Source organism: Pyrus communis, chromosome 12, assembly GCF_963583255.1.
Source record: "Pyrus communis chromosome 12, drPyrComm1.1, whole genome shotgun sequence".
In the NCBI taxonomy this organism is placed as follows: Eukaryota; Viridiplantae; Streptophyta; class Magnoliopsida; order Rosales; family Rosaceae; genus Pyrus; species Pyrus communis.
Window position 1 is genome coordinate 5715393 of NC_084814.1, and position 23035 is coordinate 5738427.

General features: G+C 36.4%; 1 protein-coding gene across 3 annotated transcripts; it reads left to right on the plus strand.

Annotated features, from left to right (window-relative positions):
• The first annotated feature begins 4431 nt into the window (after nucleotides 1-4431).
• LOC137711439 (uncharacterized) lies at nucleotides 4432-7038 on the plus strand. 3 transcript variants are annotated; one of them, XR_011065057.1, is made up of 4 exons: nucleotides 4432-5159; nucleotides 5255-5321; nucleotides 5412-5511; nucleotides 6883-7038. XR_011065057.1 is itself a non-coding variant. In XM_068450680.1 (3 exons), the coding sequence occupies exons 1-3, from the start codon at nucleotides 4554-4556 to the stop codon at nucleotides 5415-5417; spliced, it is 684 nt and encodes a 227-aa protein (XP_068306781.1). In that variant the 5' UTR covers nucleotides 4432-4553; the 3' UTR covers nucleotides 5418-5747. The 3 variants fall into 3 exon arrangements, 2 of the variants coding, with proteins under 2 accessions (XP_068306781.1, XP_068306782.1); XM_068450680.1 differs by lacking the exon at nucleotides 6883-7038 and having other exon boundaries at nucleotides 5255-5326; nucleotides 5412-5747; XM_068450681.1 differs by lacking the exon at nucleotides 6883-7038 and having other exon boundaries at nucleotides 5412-5653.
• The last annotated feature ends 15997 nt before the right edge of the window (nucleotides 7039-23035 follow it).

The window sequence follows — 23035 nt, forward strand, 5'->3', positions numbered from 1 at the left end:
TGGCCTAGGCTGCAGTGGTCGAGGGCCAAGCTTCTTGGGGCCGTGCCAAACACTATTTCGATCAATCAAACCCCTGCAGCAAGGGTGTTAAGCACAGTTCCTTGAGGAGGTTGGTGATGCACGACGGCACTGCGTATTTGAATAATGGACCCAGAATTTGGTGAGTGGTAGCTAGGTCATTTTCGAAGCGTAGCATTTTGATGGCGCTCCAGTCGATGAAATCCTTGTATTTGTTACATTCGTCGGAAAGCTTGGAGATAAAGGAGGCCATTGGTAAAGAATAAAAGGGTTGTGTAGGTTAAAAAGGGGGTTTAGGAGAGATGAGCTTGAGGGTGCGTGATTTGAGCGAGCAGGAATGGCGAAATGAAGATTTCAAAATCTCTAAAAGCGTAGGATACGAATGAAAGAGATTTGGGTATTTATAGGCGTTTCAGAAGGAAGATCAAACGTTTGGCATTCGAAAGCACTAGAGTTTGAATTGGGGAAATTTAGCCGGGAAATAGCCCCAATCATTTCAGATATTTTGGGAACCTACAAGGATAGAATCGAGGTTTTCAAGGATCTAGGACACACGATTGCGTGCGGCGGTGGTTTTGATACAATAATGAGGAAGAGACGCTTCGGCGGGTGCACGTTTTCGAGGGCCATGATTGAAAGTTGTTAGGATTGGCAGAGGGTCGACATATGGCTATACATTGGGAGTAGCGAGGATAGTGCAATCATGTCCCCTAAATGTGCATAGTAATGGTTATCAAGAGCAGTTAAGTTTACAGAGCAAAAGATGTTTCTGCTTCTTCAAGGTTGAAATCCGACCAAGGGTTGATAGTCGGTGACCTCAGAAGCGATGGGGCAATGTTTGGGCCCAAAATAATATTGTTGGGCCCAGTGTAGGGTTGTGCTCGGCCCAAAGCGGTGTCAAATACTATGGGTTGCCTGATTGATTCCGGGCCGTTTAGCAGGGATAGTCGAGTCCTATCACAAGAAGGAATAGTCCAGATAAGCAAGAAGGGCCGAGGAAATCCTGGTACAACTAGGATTCTCGAGCTAGCGATGAATAAAGCCCCGAAGAGGGGTGAGTTCAAAGTCCTGATGGGAGTAGGATTGTTCGAAGCAAAGTTAGAACGGGGTAAGGACTCCCAATTCAGATAGGGGTTTAATTCGGTCCCAAGGAGTTGGTGCTATAAATACAAGAAATCATGTAACAAGGAAGGACCTTCAATTCAACATATAATTGCCCTGCACAAAACCTCTCAAATACCTTGAGATTTTTCCTTTTCTTTTTCCGCCAACATACCTTCAGTTTGGATAAACAGCACTGTGGAGGCAACCGGCGAACATCTTCAGTTTGGATAAACAGCACTGTTGCCATAGAATCAGCCGATCGATGAGCATCTTCAGTTTAGATAAACAGCACTGCGTCGAGGTCAACTGGTTAGTTATCCAAGTCTTGGCCGAGAAGGGTTTTCGAATCCTTATTAGCAGGGGTCATCTTATCAGCCGTCTCGACGAAGTAAGGTGTTACGAGTTACAACATTCGGCGTATCGGACACCGAGTGATTTTATGATTGGATATTCACAAGTGAGTTTTTGAATTCGGCATTCTGACGGCCAAACCACGTTCACCATCAAGACATACATCACCTTTGAATATTTGTGTCCGTATAGTCTGGTGTCGATTCGACATGCTTATACTCTTACGAATATAATCATGGTGACTGAATCAGGCACCGACAACTTGTGAACTTCGCAGAACTAGCAGCCTTGTCTTCAGGTTCTAGAACCCAAAGACCGAGAGTGTTCCTTCCTCGGCCATAGTCGGAAGATAAAAAAGTCAGCAACGCGCTCAACGCAACATCAACAAATTTTACTCCTCGGCCAAGCTCGGCCGACGAGTTGGCATGCCCCGCATTCAACCGAAGGACTTAGTTAGCTTATTAGTTATTCGGCCTGCGCGCCGCGTAGGCTTTGTAATTTTTAGGGTCAACAATGTGATATAAGAGCATATCTAACACACTGAGCAAAATTTAGCCCCTCAAAATGATGATATAGCCTGCCAACATTGTTTTGGTTCCGGTAGTGAATGGCTAGGGGCTAGGATTGTAAATCTATTAATCATTTTTTTATTATTTTATTCCTCACTGAAAATCGAATTTTGTGTCTCATTTGACTTTGTTGTGTATACCTCATACTTTTTACTTTTTCTAGTCGTCATGTGAAGCCAAAAATAATTTAGAAAATTTTGGAGTTAACATGTGAACTTCTACATACAAGAGACTGGAATGCCCCCTATAAAATTGGCCAGACCTACATTCGTTGCACGTGCAATTCAACTACCAAGAAGACCTGAACTGCTACTACAACCTTGTCAAGCTCCGCTGCCCTGACAAGGAGATAAGGCAAGAGAGTTAATGATATGATCAATAACTAATCCCTATCTGCTACTCAATACTACAGTCTGATGATATTCATCTTCACTTGGAAGTGAGATGTCTTAGATTCGAATCTTGTGGATAGCGAATTCGACACCAAATTAAGCTGCCCATTGTGTGGCTTTACCGAGCTCCTCATCCCCTTACTGTAAACATATCGATGTACTCAAAAAAAAAAAAAAAAAACTAATCCCTATCTTTAAGCTTTCCTCATTAAAGACTAATTCTTCCGAGTAAGGAATCACGATCAAATCCAATAGATACTTCTAAAATATTATTAATTTATATCTTTGGGATAATTTTCTACTTTATCCAACGAATTACACACTTTAGCAAATTGGATGTCGACACATGGGGCAAGATTCCTCACCCACAGTTAACCCTAGCTCTTATAAATACATCTTTCTACACTTCTCAGTATGAGAGGATAAACTAATTCCTGGACATCCATCTGAGTATGCTCTTCTCTAAAAGGGTAACTGCTCGGATGGATTCGGCTGCCTAGTGGAATTGGACACACGACAACTTGCGATGGCATTTGCCCAGAATTAGCCATCATCGTCTTTATCAGGACTTAACTAACTAAAGGATTACGGCTCTTAGCAAAATCAGTGGGACCCGAGCTTTTTTATCGAGAGAAGCATAATTGCAGTATGTTTCATGAACTACTACCCACGAATTTTCACATAACTGGACACATCTGCTTTGACAAGTTAGCGATTTTCATGTCCACACGAAACTCAATTACGTTGTGCTATGGGCTATGCAACTCAAGGGATTCGTGGCGCTAAAAGTGCAAGTGTGCCTTTTGTTTTTGGGTTGGTTTGATTACATTGCGTTGCTCTCTGCAGATTCTCATTCGACTTGGTTTCTTCATGGTGTTTGCTTTGGTGGACATTAGCGAGAGACGTGTGGTGGCTGAGGGCTTTATTTCAGAGGAACTTTAACGAAAAAATTTCAATATTGTTCATTTTAACTAAAAATCACATTTTTACACTAAAAAGTCAATCTTGTTATTATTCACTTTACCCTTTATTTTGTCCTTATTGTTAAAACTCAAAATTTTCAAACTATTTTCATTAGTTTTCTTTAGTTCAGGGGATTAAGATCTCCTGTTTGATTATTTTATTTTATTGAATAAGCTTTTTGGCTTTCCCTCAACTTATCAGGGGGTGTTTGTCTCTTTTTATATTAGGCCTAATGTAATATTTGTTCTTGAGTAGTGTTATTCACAAACATATTTTTACTTTTCTCATATTCTTTTTAATTTTCAACCGTCGAATCAATTGACAAAAATTAACAAAAATGTGTGAAAAATAAATGTGAGTGTGAATAGCACTATCCTTTGTTGTATGATTGATCCTAGTTTGCAAGGATTACAAATCTTTTAAATTCCTCTACCCTTTTATTGAGTCAACCATACTACCGTATGCCTTCTTGCCTCCTTGCCCTAGATGAATTCACCTTAAGTTAGTGGTATTTTTTTCACTTGTAAGTGAGAGTTTAATTCTTACTAAAAATGAATTTGAATCATATTACTGTGGTTAGCCAAAAATGAATCGAAAACAAAAGAAATAAATTAAAAAGCAAAGCCAAAATAGTAAATCCAAAACCGTAACGACATAAAGTCGTACACGGAAGACGGTTATAAAAAAGAAAAATTAATGAAAATGACTTAAAAACCTTGAGTTTTAAAGATAAAAATAAAATAAAAAGTAAAATGAATAATATCATAATTAATTTTTTAATATAAAAATATAATTTTTCATTAAAATAAGAAAATTCATTAAAATTCATTTAGGAAAAAACCGCAGCCCTGGCTCCCGGTCTCCGTACTGTATATGTACTCGTATAAATTAATAAGCAAGGTAAGCCTTCCCCCGTCTCCTCCTTTCCCTGTCATCACACACAACCTACTCTCTCTCTCTCTCTCTCTCTCTCTCTCTCTCTCTCCCCCCCATCGCTCCCTCTCTCCTCCTCCACTTTCTCTCTCTAAAAGCACTAGCATACAAGATTGATAGATAGATAGATAGATATATATTATATATAGGTTGTTTTGTATGTATAGCCGCCTGGTGGGCTTGAAACTCTGAAGGCTTGAGCTCTGCGTGTTGATCAGGAATAATGGCGACAGCGCCAGAGAAGCCGCCGCTGCACAACTTCCCACTCACATTCTTGAAATGGGGGACTAAGAACGCCACTGCCAACAACCACAACCGCTACCGCCGACCCGCCTCCGAGCCAGATTCCGAATCAGACCGATACAACCACGTCGGGTCCTCCCGCGCCGATCGCCGCCGATTATCGGTGATCCCGTGCTCGGAAAACAAGCGTCGCAGGAGCGAGGAGCGGGAGAGCGATCAAGAGGAGGAGGAAGCTGAGGTGCTACTTCAGAAGCCCTGGAATTTGAGGCCCAGAAGACCTCCGGCGACGGCGTCCTTTCAAAAGGCGAGTGGCCCTAACGCTGCGGCTACCGCAAACCGGGAAGCGCAGGAACCAGAGGGGCCAAACCGGAGTCAGAGCGAAATGATGCAGCAGCAGCAGCCGAAGTCGATGAGGTTGAGGGGTCTGGCGGAGGGGCAGAGTGTGGAGAAGAAGAAGAAGGTGAAGAGCAAGTTCTGGATCGCTTTGTCGAAGGAGGAGATTGAAGAGGACGTGTTCGTGATGACCGGGTCGAGGCCCCCCAGAAGGCCCAAGAAGCGGCCCAAGAATGTTCAGAAACAACTCGATGTACGTCCACTTTGCTCTCTCCCCTTTTGGTTGGTTTTAACATGATTTTTTTTTTTTTTTTATGTAATTTATTTCTGGGTTGAATGAACTTGCAGAGTATTTTTCCTGGGTTGTGGCTGGTTGGTGTCACTGCTGATGCTTATAAGTCCGCACATTCTCCATGTAAGGTGTATATTTTTTTATGTGTGAGTTTCTGCGAATTCATGTTTTGTGGGGTTCTGGTGCTAATGAATGATTGGGTTCTTGTTGCAGAGGTAGATTTGTATGGTGACCTGAAGATTTTGATTTTCTCAAAACTGCGTAAATGGAAGTTGCTGCTGCACCTGTGGAGTGGAAGCCTCAATTTTTTGAGGTATAATGTGCTCAATTTTTACAGAAGAAGAATTAGAATTTACCCTATACAAGGCTGAACAAAAAGAGAAAGGATATCTAATTTCCCTTTCTTTATGTTTAGTTTAGTTTACTCTTTTTCAGCCTTATTGTATTGCTCATTAGGGGGCAGGATGCAGGGTAAATCTAGTTGCTTTACATGGAAGTAGGTCTAATATGTATATGGAGTTTATATATATGTGCATGATATAGCGTCAATTTCACAACTTTCTCTTGTTAATGGTATTCAGTGATTAGGCTTGTGGGAGATTCGTTGTGCTTTCGTTTATTTTTTGAATGATTCTGATAGTTTTATTATTTATAACATTTAACTGGCTTCCCTACATCGTTGGGGAGCAGAGTTTTGCATTGTTGTGCAAACCCTATTTCAATACGGGGTTTAGTGACTGCATCCTTCCTTGTTCTGGAAAAGCTCCGACAAGGCGAACCTTTTTTGACGTTGAATGTTAAGACATCTGCATGTTTCGTCTTTGAATTTTCGTTTCATGTTTTTAGATACCGATGCCCGTACCCTTTGTAAGTTTTGCATTAAGGCAAGTAAATAGGTTATACATATAGGTTTGCACAATTAGTGTTCAGGCATGTGGGAAATTAATGTGTTTTATGCGTGTGTAGGAAATTTGATTCTTCTGATTCCTTCTTTAATGGCATGAATGAGTTCAATTATCTTGTTGTGCTTCAAGGTTAGGATCTTTTTTAGTATCTCCACGTCAGATTAATTAGTTAATGCTAATCATTGTACTCCTGATTTGTATGTGATGTTAAATCTCTGGTGTGCGTGATTTCTGCCTCCCTCCCTCCCTTTTTCTTCCTCTCCCCCTCTTTTGTTGGCTCCCAAATTCCATTTGTACTTGCTGGATTGAACCTTGGCATTGGCATTTGGCGTTATCTGAGAGATGAAGTAGGGAACTTGAATGGTTGCACATGAAAACGGTGTTTAAACAGGCCCTTGGCTCAATGGTACAACAGAATAACTTTGCCTTTAATCTGATAGTGGTATGAAACAGAAGTTTTGTGTAGCCTGGCTTCTTTGCCTAGTTTTATTCTCATGCTACAAAGGCATTGTATTCTTTTACGATTCCTTGTGCTATTTTCAATTCATTCTTAAAGTTTCTATGTCACAAAGAGTGTCATTAAAACCGATATCTGAGCGGAAGAGGCACTTGTGTTTTATTTAACTTGTTTTCTGTCATTGATTAATCAAGCTTATTTCTGCCTGACATTTGATATGCTATTCCTACTACAATTTATGATCTGATTAGCGACCGTTTGGTATTAATGCTACTTCTATGAATACAAAGTATTTGACATTTATTTTGTGCTTCACAATCAGGATGGAAGTCAGCTTTAGCTGCTTCTTCAAGTATCAATAAACTGGTACAAATTATTCTGCAGAGTGTGACAGGTTTCACATCATAACAATTCCAAACCTTCGGAATCAAATGTTTTACTTTGCTGTTGTTCTTTGTGGCTGCAGCCTCACATGGTGTTTGTCGACTGTTAAAATTGATTAAGTGTTCATATTTCTGTGCCAGTATGTAATTGCCTTCGTTTCAAAGGTAATATGATCGAAAAGTTAATCAGGTAGCAAGATTTTGCAGTATTTTAAGAACCTTGTTGCTTAATGTGTGAATTGTCAGCTTGAACTCTGTTCTGGAATAACAGGACTTGTTCTCTGATGAAGATAATAGATCTCGAAATTTTATGATCTTGGGTAACCTGATCTTTTATTTCCTTTTCCTTTTCGACCCGTTTTCTATATATGTGTTAAACCGTGATTTGCATACAAAGAGAGTGATTTCGTTTATTCGGTATTTTCTTCTATTCATTTTTGAGACAAAAATAGGAACATTGAGTTCCTGGTTGCTACATTCTGAGTTTCTCTTGGTTATTTGTGGCCCAATAGAGGAAAAAGGTTGGTTGCTTGCTTATCAATTGCTGTGCCTGTAATGTGGTGATACCAACTTGAAAGGGACAAAAGGATGCATGATGATAGTATGAGGTGCTGTGGTTGTAAGCATGTTTGAGGAGAGGCGTCGAATTTTTATTTGAGTCAAGTTAGGTAGATCAATTTTTTAGACCAAATTTGCAAATCATTGTGATATGTCATTAATAAAAATATAAACGCTAATCAAGACTTAAGTAATAATCTAATCATCATCAATTACGATATGTGATTTACAAATATGGTTTAAATAGTTGGTTTCTTTGGCATTACCTTTTTTATATTCACCAAGTGATGTGTATGTAAACATGTCCGAGTCATATTAAAAGTAAACGAGGTCTAGGAGCATTTCTAGTGGAGTTTCTCAAGGGACAATCACTGTATAAAATGAGTACAAAGACAAAATGAATCTCTAATGGATCGGAGAGTGAGTGCCTAAAGTATATGGACTCATCGAAACATAGCGTATGTACTCATATATAGGGACACAACTTTGAGTGGAAAATAGGACCCACGATCTTAATTGAAGCTTTTAATACTTTTAATTAATTTAAAAAAAAACAAAAAATATGCACCTAATCAGATTATCACATAAAATCATAAAAACTTCAAATTTAGGAATTCTACTATAAGAAATGTTCTATTGAAAGCAATATTCCACTAGGAGCACAAAAATTTCCTTTTAAGGCTTTAAATGAGTATTCAATGGTGGTGGTGGGAGTCCCTAAATAGGAACTTCCATTGAAAATGCTCTAAGTGGCCTCAAATTTGAATAAATGATACACTGTCCCATTATTTGACACTCCTAAGAACTTGAAGGACATCTGGGACACCAAGGATTGGAATTTAATCTTCTTTTAAACCTCCAAACAAAACTCCATTTCCACTCTAACAAGTGGTAGTTAGTTTCTTTTTACCCAAAATAATCCAAAAAGGTTTCTAAAATTTGAATTTTGAAGTTTGCTCATTCATTTTAACAAGTTTTATGTTAAAGAACTTATTTTGAACAAGGAAGTTTTAGTAATCAAATTATTTTTTATTTCAACTAATGTGGATTAGTAAATAGCTTATTGAGAACTAATATCACTCATTTTAAAAATACAGATAATTTAGTAAACATCTTCAATAAATGTATGGATTTTGACTCATCAATTCGATTACTTTTTGTTCATTATAGATAGATAACACATCTTACTGCATATGAAGTTTGTGTTAACTAATTCTTGGTGGATGTTTACTCTTATTTTTTTTTTTCAAGTGTGGTTTCGATATCTCAAGTGCCTTCTTAACAAAATAGATTTGAAGCTTAGTTCGTTAAAAATATCACTATACATAAAAAACTCACATGCTCGATTCTCCTCTTCTCTGGTCTCACTTATAAAAAAAAAAAAGTGCATGTGAAATAATTCCTTGATTTGTACTTGCCTCGGCATGCTTACCATGTCAATACAAAATAAATATTGAAAAAGTCTAATGAACGACTTTAGGGTTTCTTTTCTTTTTGTTCTTTTTTCTTTCTAAAAGCCAATTCAAACATAACCATAATCCTAATATTTAAGCAGGACGTAATTAAAAAGTCACGTCAGCTAACACCTTAGCTCTGCTTTGGACTAAGTGGTCAAACATTTCAACCGGCTCCAACTCGATATCGGGCCAAACCCTGTGTGGATGAAGCCCAACTGCCCATATACATTACTACTCCCGTGGTAATAGGATAGTTAGAAGTTAATTCATGTGATAAAAAAAAAATCAGAATTTAAGCTCATTTAGTGAAGTCTGTTAAGATTTAAGTACAAAATTAAAAATTTCATCAACTCTCCGTTAATTGTTAACACACGAGACTCATATGTGAACTAAAAATACAAAGTTAGCCTCACATATAACCCCACGTGCTAACAATTAACGGAGAGGTATGTTTTAGCCTAATATGTGTGGTTCATGTGCTAATAATTAACGGAGAGTTAACGGAATTTTCAATTTTGGGCCTAAATCCTAACAAACTTCACCACAAAAATTTAAATCCTAGTTTTTTTTTTTTTTAACCACAAAGGCTATTTTCTAACTTCTCTATCACCACGGAGACTAATAATCTAATTAGTCCTTATAATTTAATAGTTAATTTTGGCTCTATTTGCACGAAATTAGCAATCTTCCTGACCAAACCAATATTTCACAAGCGAGGCCCAAATATACACAACTCCAGGCCAGTTCATTTGGGTCTTCAACAAAATCGTAGTTCATTAGCAAAATAGCAAACCATTTTCTCTAATTGAAGCGCGTTTTACAAAAAGAGAAAGCATGCTTTGGATAATACTTGGGTACTGACTATTCAATACTCAAAATTTACTGACCTCCTAATACCCCAAGAAAATAAAGACACATGTCCATTTTTAAGTTTCTAATTCTTCTCCCACATCGAACACTGAATCCCTTCTCTTTTCCGGTAACCCCAATCCTTTTTTTCTATAGAACTGCGATCGTCGTCCTCCGTTATGGACGACGGCAATGATTGCAACCTGTCATCATTAATTCGAAGAGTCATTTTTACCATTTGATCTCAACCTGGTGATGCTTGTGCGACGAGCAAGATCTTGAAGCCACATTTTGTGCCATTAATTAATATGGATCTACATAGTGGTTACAATCAGTGGGTGAAAAAGAACCTCAAGGAAGATTTGCAATGTTTTTGCTGGTTTGGAGAAAACTATGGGCGGAGAGAGGGAGAAGAAGGATGTTTGCTTTGCAGAACTAGGGATGTTTGGTCGTGTGATAATTTCCTCAATACTCATTTGCAATGGCGGATCAATAGAGGTTGCGGTGGTGGATTTATAGAGTTGTATAAAGGGACCTAGGAGGTCTTAGTACTCATCGGCGACTCTGAATCCCTGCTTGAAATTTTTCGGGTACCCCTTGAACTCGAACATGAAAGCTTTGCTTTGTGGGCCTGCGATGGGCGGCTTCACGAAGAAGATGACCACGAAGAAGAAGAAAGGATTTGTTTTTCTTTTAGTACAATGAAGAAGGGAAATTTTTAAAAGACTTTGTCCAAAACGACACCGTTTTAGTCAAGTGGTTTAAAGCCCCCTGATGTAATATATAATAGCACACAAATTAAACCCTATTTTTGACAATTGTAGTATAGATATAAGTAAGGATCGTTCTAGACCAGGGATTAGGAGGGATTGCTAATCTAATGAAAACTGACTCAAAGATACAAAAATATGCTTAAAAACACTTAAACAAACTCAAAGACTCTTAACTAAACTTATATGACTCAAAACAAACTCAAAAAACTCAAAACAACACAAAACAATCCAAAAGACTCAATTTAGAATCTAGGACTTAATTTGGACGAAAATAGAATTGGTTTTGACTCAAAATACTCAAAAACACACTTTAGGACAGATTTGACACAACTAAATAAAGGGGATTGGGTTTTGGACGAATTTGAATTAAAACAAAACAGAAACTAAACTAGACAAAGTTATGAACGAATTTGGATATATGGATGGGTGATTAGCTAGCTAGAGGGTCCTTCTCCACACATGACACACTTGCATACAAATTGATTTCCAGTTGCTTTTCGATAAACCATGAACCTCAACACCTCAGATTAACCGTGACATCACTAATTAACCCTCAGATTTTCCTTAAGTTATTGGATTGGATGACATCATACGACAACCCAAAGCATTCTTCAAAAGTTCCCTACATGACATCATAATAGAGATACAATCAAAGATCATTACGTTCAATGAAAATCATAAGCATTGACAAAGCACTTGTAACTATGACATCATGATACTCATGCTAGGAATTTACTCAACATGATTGTGAAAACAACCTTAACTACTTGTGAATATAAGTTTGTAACGATTATGTGAAACTCCCTTATATTCTAGCACCAAATTCAAGCATGCAAATTAAGTGTGCACCCTTAATCAACAAACAAGAATAAGTTATCCATCAAACAATTAAGTAAATTGCATTCACAATTTATGAAATCACAACTGAAATTAATCAATTCATATTGCAAATATAATCATAGTTTCAAAGTCTCCTCTAGCCAAAACAAAATTAGCTCCTCATGTTTACAACAAAACAAAGAGAATATAAATTAAACATTGAAAACAAAGATTGAATACACCTAGAAACGCTCCAACAATCCAAGTTTGAATGGCCAAAACGTCCAAGGCTTCTCCTCTCTTCTTTCTCCTTCTTTGTTGCGGCACAAGGGTGTTTGGGTATGAATTATGGTGATGGATGGATAGGTTGGATGGTGGTAGGGGGTGGATGATGGCTGAATGAATGGGGAGAATGAGAGAGAATTCTTATGGATGTGTATGGCTGTCTAGAATCTCCCATAAGTGTGGCAGATTATGTATATATAGAGGGAGAAAGGTTAAGGCAATAAGTAATTAATTTGGGAAGGTTTTTAGCTCCAAATCCTCAAGGAAAAAGGGTAACAAATCATAATTCTAAGAGGAAAAGGAAAGGAAAGTTGCGGCATTGACTAGAATAAAAGGGGAAAGAAGATATATGGCAGATTTTGGAAGAAAAGGGTAAGAAATGTGCGACATAGACTAGGATAGTGCAAGGAATCTTTGGTTTGTGTCCTAAAATGAATAAGATACCTTCAAAGTTGCTGGAACTTAGGGATATTTAGGATTAGGAAAGGTCAAACAAAAATAGGAAACCTTGGCTTAACTTTCCTACTTCAAGTAGGAAACCTTCTTTGACTAGGAATCCTTTTTAGATTAGGAATCCTTCTTAGATTAGGAATCCTAACACCTTTAGGTCTTCAATTTCGTCCATTCCTTTTGCTCCAAGCATAAGCTATCCATTCCAAGCCCAATTTTGCTCCAAAATGTACATTTTTGCTTCCTTAGCCATATGAACCTAAAAACACACGAAAATGGCTTAAACTACTAAAATAACTATGAACTAACAACATAAATGTATGAAAACAAGCTAACTAAGTCGGCTAAATATGCTCATATCACCCCCCCCCCACAGTCCCAGCGCCCAATCCCCCAATTACCTAAACCCTAAATTCTCAATCCTAATCTCATATTTCAATCGTACACCAATCTCATACCTCGATTTGTTTCAAAATTCTTCACTGCACCACTGTTTGTTTCAAAATTCAAGTTAGTATTTTAGGATTCTAATCTAATCTCGATTGAATTATATTAGACATTGATGGAGATGTATAGTCTATTATTGATATGCTTTATGCTTGTATACTCATTAGATCTATTGGAATTCTTGTATACTTATTTGATTTATTGGAATTTGTATGAATATTTTTTGTTGGTTCGTAGGTATATTTTTTGTGTGTTTTTATTAATAGTGTAGTGTTGGAATAAGAATTATGGAAAGATTTTTCAAGTGAAAGCCAATAGTACCATCTATTAGTTCGGGTTGTTCAAGTTCAAGACAAAATCAGTGTCATATAGATTTGAATAATAAGAGAGACCTGAGAAAAATAATTCGAATGAAGGACTATCCTTCCAAGAAAGACCAAGCGTCATTGTTACAAAGTGAAACTCTTTTTTGAGGTCATTGATTTTCAACTTACGGAATTAGATGATCATTTCACTGCAGGGAATACTAGATTGCATATTTGCTTGGCTTGTTTGAATCTAAATGATTCGTTTTTAGTGCTCTTGACAAAGAAAAGTTAGCTCGTCTTTCTCCATTGTATTCTAAAGATTTCTAGGAACGAGATGGATTGGCACTCGAAGATCAACTTATTCTTTTTTTGCATTATGATAGTGATTTTTGTCAATTGTGGGGATTAGTGATATTTTTCGCAATTGCTTCAATGAAGAGGGCATTTTTTGCTATGAATATCATCAAGGGTCCACTCTACACTAAAATGAGAGATCAGTTGTTGAGTGATAGTTTAGTTGTTTACATTAGGAAAAATGTTTTTCTTATATTGGTAATGAATCTATGATGGAGCATTTTCAGACTATGAAACCTAGTCGTGGAGGACTTGATTATGATTTGTAGATTGTAATGTTGTTTTGAGTATGATGATGAATGAAATGTATTATCATCAACTTTTCAATGTTACTTTTGTTTTCAAATTTTTCGGTCTTTATTTTTGGGACCTCCCAATCTTAAAATTTTGGATCCTCCACTACTTATTTGATTCTTTGATTAACATGAATGATAAATTTAGCAACGGGGTCAAAACTTTATGCGTGAGAGGACCATAAGCAAAGCATATAAGAATAATGAACGATGTACAACTTGTGTAAATCAAGGAATGATGTAAGCTTGCTCAAATGGTGCAAAGGAATCAAGGCGACCTGCAGTCCATGCATGGCTCCACTAAACCTGATGCGATGCATGCAACGCAACCAGTAGGAGCCTTCGTGATCAAGATTAAATGAATTATGCTACTTTTTCTTATTGCCAGCTTAAGATTGATTAACTAGTTATTATTTATAATTAATAATGCAAGTAGGCCAGGTTTATGCTGAGATTAAAGCTGATTAACTCGACGTCTTAGCAACACATGCTCAGATTACAAAATGATGAAGGAACCCTAGAATTTATAAAAAGGGGAGATTCCATTTGTTTATTCAACTTGGTTGCTCTCATGCCCTAATCATTTTACCATTTTTTTTTTCACTAAATCAAATCCCTTAATAATTAATAATTGAACACTTTCATCATTTGAAGGAATGACGTGATTGAGTTGGAGAGCCAATTATTCGGAGTAAGATTCTTTTTCTTTTTATGTTCATCTCTTTTTCTTCTTTGTTCTCATAGTTTATTGTTTTTTTGTCTTTTTTTTTCTATAAAAAAAAATCAATATAAATGTTGTCGTAACTTAATCATCATTGTTTAAATAAGAGGAGAGAAAATGAAAGAGATTAAAAAAAAAGGAGAATCTTCCTCCGAGTTATATTTCATCAAAAGATTAATTAGTCTCAACTCAATCTTGTACCAAAACTAAAATAAAGTAAAATTAAAATTTAAAACTATAGTAGCCTAATATCCTCTGTCATTCCCAATAATTATACATAAATCCCCACCAACAAAACATGCTTTTCCCAAACACAATCCTTTATAAAATCATACCCACTTTTCAAGTTTCCAATAGTACCCTTTATTTATGCACGTAGACTACACCTCCAATTAAACTAAGTATGGGTATATTCGTTAATTCCGTTGTATTATAGCACTTCAGCATTATGATATTTGTATATCGTACGTGCGACGCACGTGCAGCCCCGACAGAAACATCGATTAACGGAAAAACCGAATTAAGCAACGATTCGTCCAACAGTTTAACACATGGTGACCAACTCAGCAGGTCAGAGAACCGGACACGTGGGACCCACCATAAAATTTCAAAACCATCTTTGACGGCATCGGTCGCACGTGCAGCATCGAACGGCTAGGGAGTGTTTGTGCGTGTAGGGGCACCCGCACGGCCGATCAAGAAGGTGAGAGGAAGTCGTGAGGGGCACGGTTGGGATATTAAAAAAATTGTAGGGGTGAGGAGGGATTTGACCGTTGACTAGATCCAGTAAAGACATGGTAAGTTTGACCGGGATTGCACGTGTGGGTGGGCAGGTACACGTGTGCTTTGCTGTCCGTCGGCTCCATGGAAAACGCTGCGCCACATAGGATCCACATGAGAGGTAATAATAGAAGGCCATGCTGTTCTGCTTTGCAAATTAATCAGTACAAGTGTAAAAGTAAAACGCATCAGGGGGAATATCTCGAGGAGGTTCGTAAAACTAAAAGGATTCATGCTATAAAATAAAGAAAAATTTTGGACAAGGTTTGATAATTTTAAGGAAAACTAACGAAAAGAGCTCGAAAACTTTGAGTTTTAATGATAAGAACAAAATAAAAGGTAAAGTGAATATTACCAGGATTGACTTTCTAGTGTGAAAATGTGGCTTTTCGTTAAAATAAACAGTACCGAAAGCTTTTCGTTAAACTTTCTTTAATTTTATCTAGTATTGGGCTGAACAGAGTGTGATCTGGCCAGAGACTACAACAACCTGCACTAGTTAAAGAGAATCGGTCTCCCGAATAATGTGATCGAAAACCTTGTTTCCTTTAAATTCTTTTCTTCGTGTACAAATTTACATTTCGCACGAATAATGTCCCAAGTAAGCCCTGTAATTGCTAAACTAAGTATGTGAATGTGCATGTGAGTGCATGTGTGTTGGTGCATTCATTTATAAAATGCACATTAATTTAATTGCGCAATAAAATCAGTTGTTCTTGTTTTCGTTGACAGTTAATCAAATATTTGATTCATTGATTCAAGAAATCATTTTTGGTTTCAGTATAATATCTATGGTCAGTTTAATATGAAATCAATCATTGATCGGAGCATGTTGATCAAACCAAAAAACTAAAATGATAGCTTGGAATCCATGAAGAGAGGCCCAACAGGTTCAATTTATTGTTTTTGAACAACCTTCACTATGCAATTTAACTTATTTAAGAAAGAACATACACATTATAGGGCAAAAATTTTATTATGTTTCGGTGTACTTTATATATTTAATTTTTTTATTGTTAATTATTGGTCATTGATTAAATTTTTTTTTTTTACATAATATAGGGTAGTTTCCACTCTACTATTATTAAGTTTCGCAAAATTCGCACTTTACTGTATTTACTTTTTTTTGTCTCGCTTTCATACCTAAAGTTTAACTTTTATGTCACATTGGTACTTCAATTAACTTTTATGTTACATATTTTGTTAATTGATGACATGACATGTTTTGACACCTAAAATTGCGCCACACTAATTTTGACGTGGCTAAATGATTTTGCTCATATTAGTAAAATAAAAAAGAGTTTAACCTATAGAGACAAAAACACAAATTACATTCATGGAACTCCACTAGTTTTGAATGATTTCAAGGAAAGACAAAAGCCTAAATCCCAACAAACCTAGCCAAAAAACAAGTAAACAAAAATTTTAAAATTCCCTTTGTGCCCCCAATAGGTTACTTAACAAAACTATAAACTGATTTTTTATCCTTAAAAATTAGTTCATGCACTTCTACAAGTTTAGTTTCACAATGCATGCACTAGTAATGCTAACTTTAGCAATTAAAAATGATTCGGGACATGATGACCAAAAGTCAACCTTCGGTCAAAGTGCTTTCCGCTAAAGTCAACAACCCTAATTATTCTATTCAAAAGATTCCCACATTGAATTTCCAGTCCACCAGTTCCTAAGAGCATCACATTACGTACACAACAACATAATAAAATTTCATAACGATTCAACACTTTGATCCCCTCCTACTACAAAGGTCAAATGGTCGTCCATTACAGAACTAGGCTAAAACGGTGCAATCTCAACAAACGTATATAAAAACAGATTCAGGGCATCGAAATTAGCTTAAGAAGCCAAGGTCTGGTCACTGGGCATGCAACGCGATGACCAAGCTTCGCTAAATTTTATGGCCAACGCCAAAATGGCTTAAATTTTACTAGAAGATGGCTTACAACAAGTAGAGTAACATTCATACCTTCACCAGAGCTTGATTATGGAAGAAAGATGGTGAAAACCACCATGGAAGTCATGGATTGTTGGAACTTCGTGGCTTTGCACTGATGAGTGATTGGGACCCATAAATATCATCATGGGTTCCTGTGATGTTGATTGGTAGTGGTGGTTGGCGTCGAGGTGGATAGAATGACGAGTTCGTCATCGAGAAACTCACAACAAGCGAGCTCAATTCGTCGTGAAATAGAAGCCAAACGGGGTCGATTTGGAGCGGGTTATGTTCATGATGGTGAGAGGAGTTAAGTAGTGGTAGTGGGGACGAACCTCGACAGGGATTGCTCAGTCCAGGATGTGCCTTGAATTTGTTCGAAAAATTATGCATGAATCTTCTTCCGCATTTGTTGCACCCTCATCTCATTTTCCATGACAGGGTTACGAGTAACATGCACTCGACCCTCAAGCAAAGTAAGGTCTGCCATGATAAACCAATTTGCCTTCTCACTCATTTTTTATTTTATTTTAGTAAAAGAAGATTTGGAAAGTGAACAATAAATATAGGAGATTGTAGTATAGGATAAACAAAGAGGGTGAGGTATTTATAATGAAAAAAGAAGTGTTGTTGGCACTCCAAAAAAACTCATTCTACACTTTTCACAAGTGTATTTTTCTTTCTAATTGTAGAAAGTTTGGAATGCAAAATGAGATTTTTGGAGTGCCAAGAACAATTCCCTAAAAAAATTTATTCTTTTTTTTTCCTCTTTTTCTACCCTTGGATTTGTTCATACCATACTTCACCAATCTTGAAACTACCGAGTACTAATCAACTAATTACCTTCAAATACATACTGAAAGGTTTGTGTTGAGGCACCTTGCCGAAACACATGAGTTCCTCTCCAATTAAAGGACCAATCACAAGTGACACGTGTCAACACCAGAATAAAGCTCCTAGGGTCCTAAATCGACCGCGAATGAAAGTATGAGACTCTTCTCACTATAAAATGAGTTATTCTCCCACAATTGATCCCTAATGCTATTATTCTAGTTAATCCATTATTAGAACTTAACGATGATGATTATGCTTAAACCTTTGCATCATGTAAACTCTACATTATTAATGAAAACTCCTCTACCGTCATGGACCTAGCCCAACTTAAAGTGAACCACGTACATCTTGTGTTTGCTTCCTTATCTTTATCTCTTTACATGATACCTTAATTTAGTGATCGAAGCAACCTTGTGAAGGTCACACCTTGACGCTTTGCGTTGTTCTAAAGTCAACACAGTTTTGTGCACCAACATGATTAGTTTGTTTTTGATTTCTCTACTCTTCTGAAATTAGACGCACCTAAACTAGAGATGGCAACGGTTCGGTTTGGGGACGAAAATACTATATCCATCCCCATAACCATGAAAACTAACCATATCCATAACCGCAAATTAACCATTGGGTATTATCCATAACCATACCCACAGGGTAACGGATTCGCCATCGGTTAACAGTTATATCCATTTTCATCAATAAAAAAAATATATTCATTCAATTGACGCATGATAATTTAGTAAATATTATATTCGTCATTAAATATTTGATGTATAAAATGATTTAATGAATGGATCTTATGAAGCATAAAAATTAAAGCTAAACGTTGATAATGTTGGTTTGATCTTTTGATATCTCCCATAAGTACCATTGAATTCTCATAGATTTTGATTCATATTAAAATTTTTGAACTTTTCCACAAAATGCAACTCACACAATGCAATTTTTGTATTATCAAGATAATGGATTCGGTGAATAATATATATATATATATATATATATATATACATTTTTTTTATTTTAATACTTTAATATTATATATAATATATATTATTCGGTTTGGATATGGGGATGGATACGGATTGGGGACCGCTACAACCATATCCAAACCATAATCGAATAATAATCACGGTTTTTCCCCATACCTAAAATATACCTGGATTTTCATACCCAAATCCAATCCATTCGGGCGGTTATCCACGGTTATCGGGTTTAACGGTTATAATTGCCATCCCGAACCTGAACACCACGTGGCACAACGGTAACTTTTTCAAATTATTTGAACCGTTGGAAATCTAACAGTTCAGATCATCAGGTCTTTGTGACACGTCATAGAGTCATTTGGCTCTTCTTTAGAGCTATTGTAGTAGGGCCCATGACAGCATATGTTGTCGACCAACTCTCCTCTCTTGCTCGTGTATTACACATGCCACACACAAAAAATATGAAATATCGCTGACGTCATCCGTGCCTGTTGGCACAAGATCGGGTTTAATTGCATGGGTAGTTGGGCGGGTTTTGCATGGCCAACCAATTGCCCTCTTTCTTTTTGCCCGCTAAAGGTGGTCTTTTAGGTTAAAGGGTAATTGCCCTTGCCCCTTGGCAATGGGTGAAATTGCTCTAATGGAGTCGAGGAGGGAGAAGAAGAGAGAAGCGAGAGATTTTTTTTTTCTTCTCAATTTTAAGTTATTAAAAAATATTTACCTATTAATATTTATTAATTAATTACTCCATGTGGCATAAATTGGCAGGTCAAAAATTAAGAGCTACACCATGTCATCAGTTAACGTAGCATTTGACTGAAAAATTAAACTTTATATATAAAAGTGAGACAAAAAAAAAGGTGTACTAAAGTGCAAATTTTGTGAAACTTGAGGGTATTAAATTGAAAATTACCCAAAACTGTAAGTATAGAAATGCAACATACAAAAATGGAAGGAGGAAACAATTGTGACGGTGTGAAATGCAAAATATCATATCAGAGATTGACCAAATTTTGCAATAGCTTCTAAGAATTGATCACTCTTCATATTGTCAATCAGTTTTATGTTGTGACCTCAACATCTATCATCAACTAGGCTATACCATGGCAAACAAATTAATTTCTATATTTATTTTAATATTACTTCTTTGGGGCTATGTGTTTCTCCTTCTTTAAAGGAGAAACAAGTAATAGATATTTTAATGTACACGAATCAAAATATCATTGTGAGGAATGTAGAAATTGCTACTTCCAAGACAAGAGTCAACATGGATGGAGGCAGCATAAGCATATTTTCCTGTGCATCGAGCCTACTTGGTAGTTTGGATTGCGAGATACCATGCATTCGTGTTTTAAGAAGGCAAGTCATATTCACAATTATTGAGTTGCCTCGCACTTGCTTATTTTGTTGGCATTCATTTTTTTTTAATTAATTCAATTCAACGGTCAGAAATTAAAAAATATGTTAAAAATAAAAATGAGTATGTGAATCACACTATCACTTAACGACAAATTGAACTCAATTCGATTAGACTCGTACTATTATAGCGATAACGTTATAAAAATCAAATTCTGTATGTCTAATTTATATATGGAGAGGAATGAAGCTTATCTAAACGACTTCTGAGTCGAGCCATCAAGAAAGCAACATCGATAAAAAAAGTATCGTCAATAAATAATTGAGATGAAATTCGGTCCGGTCATTTGATCTAGAAATTGACACAACATATCGTTTTGGGGCATGAAATCAGCAACATGACTAATCAATAAGTTTGTAGCAAACGGGAGAGGGGAGCAAACAAGCTCCTGCCACGTGGCCCAGATAGTTAGCTCAAATTATTGAGGAGCCAGATGGGTCCAGACCCCTGTTGCATCATAAACATCGGGAGGTCACCTTGCACGTATTAATCAAGCAGATAAGACCAAAGGAAGGAGGGGGTCTCGCGTCACGTGCCATTCACATGGGGATAGAAACCTTGTACGGATAATATGAACAAAATGAAGCCAACCTATGATTCTTGCTCTCGCATCATTCCCATGTTTGCTAAAAACTGATATTGGAAAATACTTTTTGAACAAGGATATTGGAAAATATTAATATTATGACAAATTGCTAAAAACTTTACTCCTTAGTTTTCTCCCATATAATTTTTTTTTTTCAATTTCTAACTAATTTGTTGTTCAGCAACTTAGTACTACAATATAATAGTATTCATTTTCATTTGTAAGTAAAATGTTATAGGTTCGATTCTCGAAAGAAAAAAAATTTAAACCGCATTATTATTGCTAGCATATTTAATGGCTTACCTACCCATCCACCATCTTAGTGTATTATTAAAAAAAAAAAAGTGAATATGTTGACCATTTGAAAGAAGAAATCGTTGACAACCATTTGTAATTTTTTTTTCTTCTGTGGTACGTTCTGTTGTAGTTGAATTCTTTTATTAGATTATTGTATTCTGTTTATATTTTTTGAAAAACTGAAACTATATTGCAAACCAAAATTATACATGTTTATTTTGCAGATTGAAATAATCATTCATTATAAATTCTTTTCTTGAAGTCCCGAATTCATACAAGCACATGCACTAAGAAAGAAAAATAGTAAAATGAAAATAAAAATAAATGGTGTCGATGAAAGTTGATGTAGGTAATCAAATAATGAGGAAAGTTTGATGCAAACGATCAATAATATGAATTTAGTCAGAGTATTTTATGAACACATGCAACTTTTTTATTTAACATTTTCAACATTTTTTCTCCCAATTTGACGAAATTAAATTAAATTAAAATGAAAGGAAAAAAAAGGCAAATAACATAGATAGGATTTCTCTTGTTCTTCTTGCCTTTAGGGGTTTCTCTTTCTAATTTATATTTTTGACTTAAAAATAGGCTTTAAGAAGAAAAATAGATGATTATTTTATAGAATAAGAGGGAACGAGGGACTAATCAATACTACAGTCTGGTGGTATTCCTTCTCATTTGTAAGTAAGAGATTTTAGGTTCGAATCTCGTAGATGGTAAATTCGATACTAAATTAGGTTGCTAATTATGGTTTAGTAGAACTTTTATTTTTCTTAGTATAAAATATATCGTTGTACTTAAAAAAATAAAATAAATAAATAAATAAAGAGGGGGTGGGGATGGGATTGGGGTTGGTGGTGTGAGGCGGGGAGGGACCTAGTCCACGTGAGAACCACATGAAGTGGGGGAAAGACCCTTGTACGGTCAAAGACTCTCCCAATCAAACCCAATGACTGGAAGGGCGCCCACACCCCGAAGGCCATTATGGGGATTTGTCGGCTAGTGGGCAATGCCTAATTAAATAAGTGACTCAAAAAATCAAAACCATGATGTTGGCTTTTAGGCTTTAGCGTAGATAATGATGATGAGGATGATGATGTGGGCCCCACATCGCGTGTTGTGTGGGAGACACGTGGGACAGCTAGCACGCACTCGTGGGGACACCTTAATCATGACCCGACATGTTGTTGGACTAGAATTATTATATTATCCTCCTCTATTTACCACCCATCACTTCACACGCCCTACTCATTGCTCTGCTACTTCTTCCACTTCGCCCTTAGATAAAAGGGTAGTTCGGTATTGAATACCGAACTGAAACATTAGCCTCAATTATCGAATTGAAATTATCGAGATTTTCAATTTCAAGACCGATTTCAAATTGAATTTTTAGAAATTTCAAAATAATTTCGGTATTTCAGGACAATTGGGAATCCCGAAATATTTTTGAGCTTTTCGGCTTTATCAAAATTTGGCTGTGGCTGTGCAATGGAAAATCACGTATATATTGCAAATCTGCACAGCATATCTTGGCTGTGCAGTGGAAAATCATTTATATATTTTACAAATCTGCACTGCACATCAGGAAAGACAGCAACCTTGTTAATCTATGTTTCAAGCATCATTAAGAACATTCAATTTTGATAATTAAGGGGAAGAAGGCCCTTTCAATTTCATTATGCGATATCATTAAAGTGTTAAATTCATTGGTTCAACCCAATCAATTGTGCTTAAGCTACTAAAATGATGTTAAGTGGAAAACGTTTAGAAATAGAGAAGAGGAAAGTCTGCTCAACAGACTCCCGCATTATCTAATGTTTTCATGTTCAGCATAAATTGACATGCATTCACCACTTCTCAATGCAACAAAGTTCCACGAATCTGAAGGAATCAATAGAAATTCTAGGTTTGATTTATATTCAACGGTTGA

Bases quoted from the DNA above. Each gene is read 5' to 3' on its own strand.
- LOC137711439 (XM_068450680.1), top strand. From the start codon at position 4,554: ATGGCGACAGCGCCAGAGAAGCCGCCGCTGCACAACTTCCCACTCACA. The intron at 5,160-5,254 runs GTACGTCCACTT...ATGAACTTGCAG, and splicing joins ATGTTCAGAAACAACTCGAT to AGTATTTTTCCTGGGTTGTG.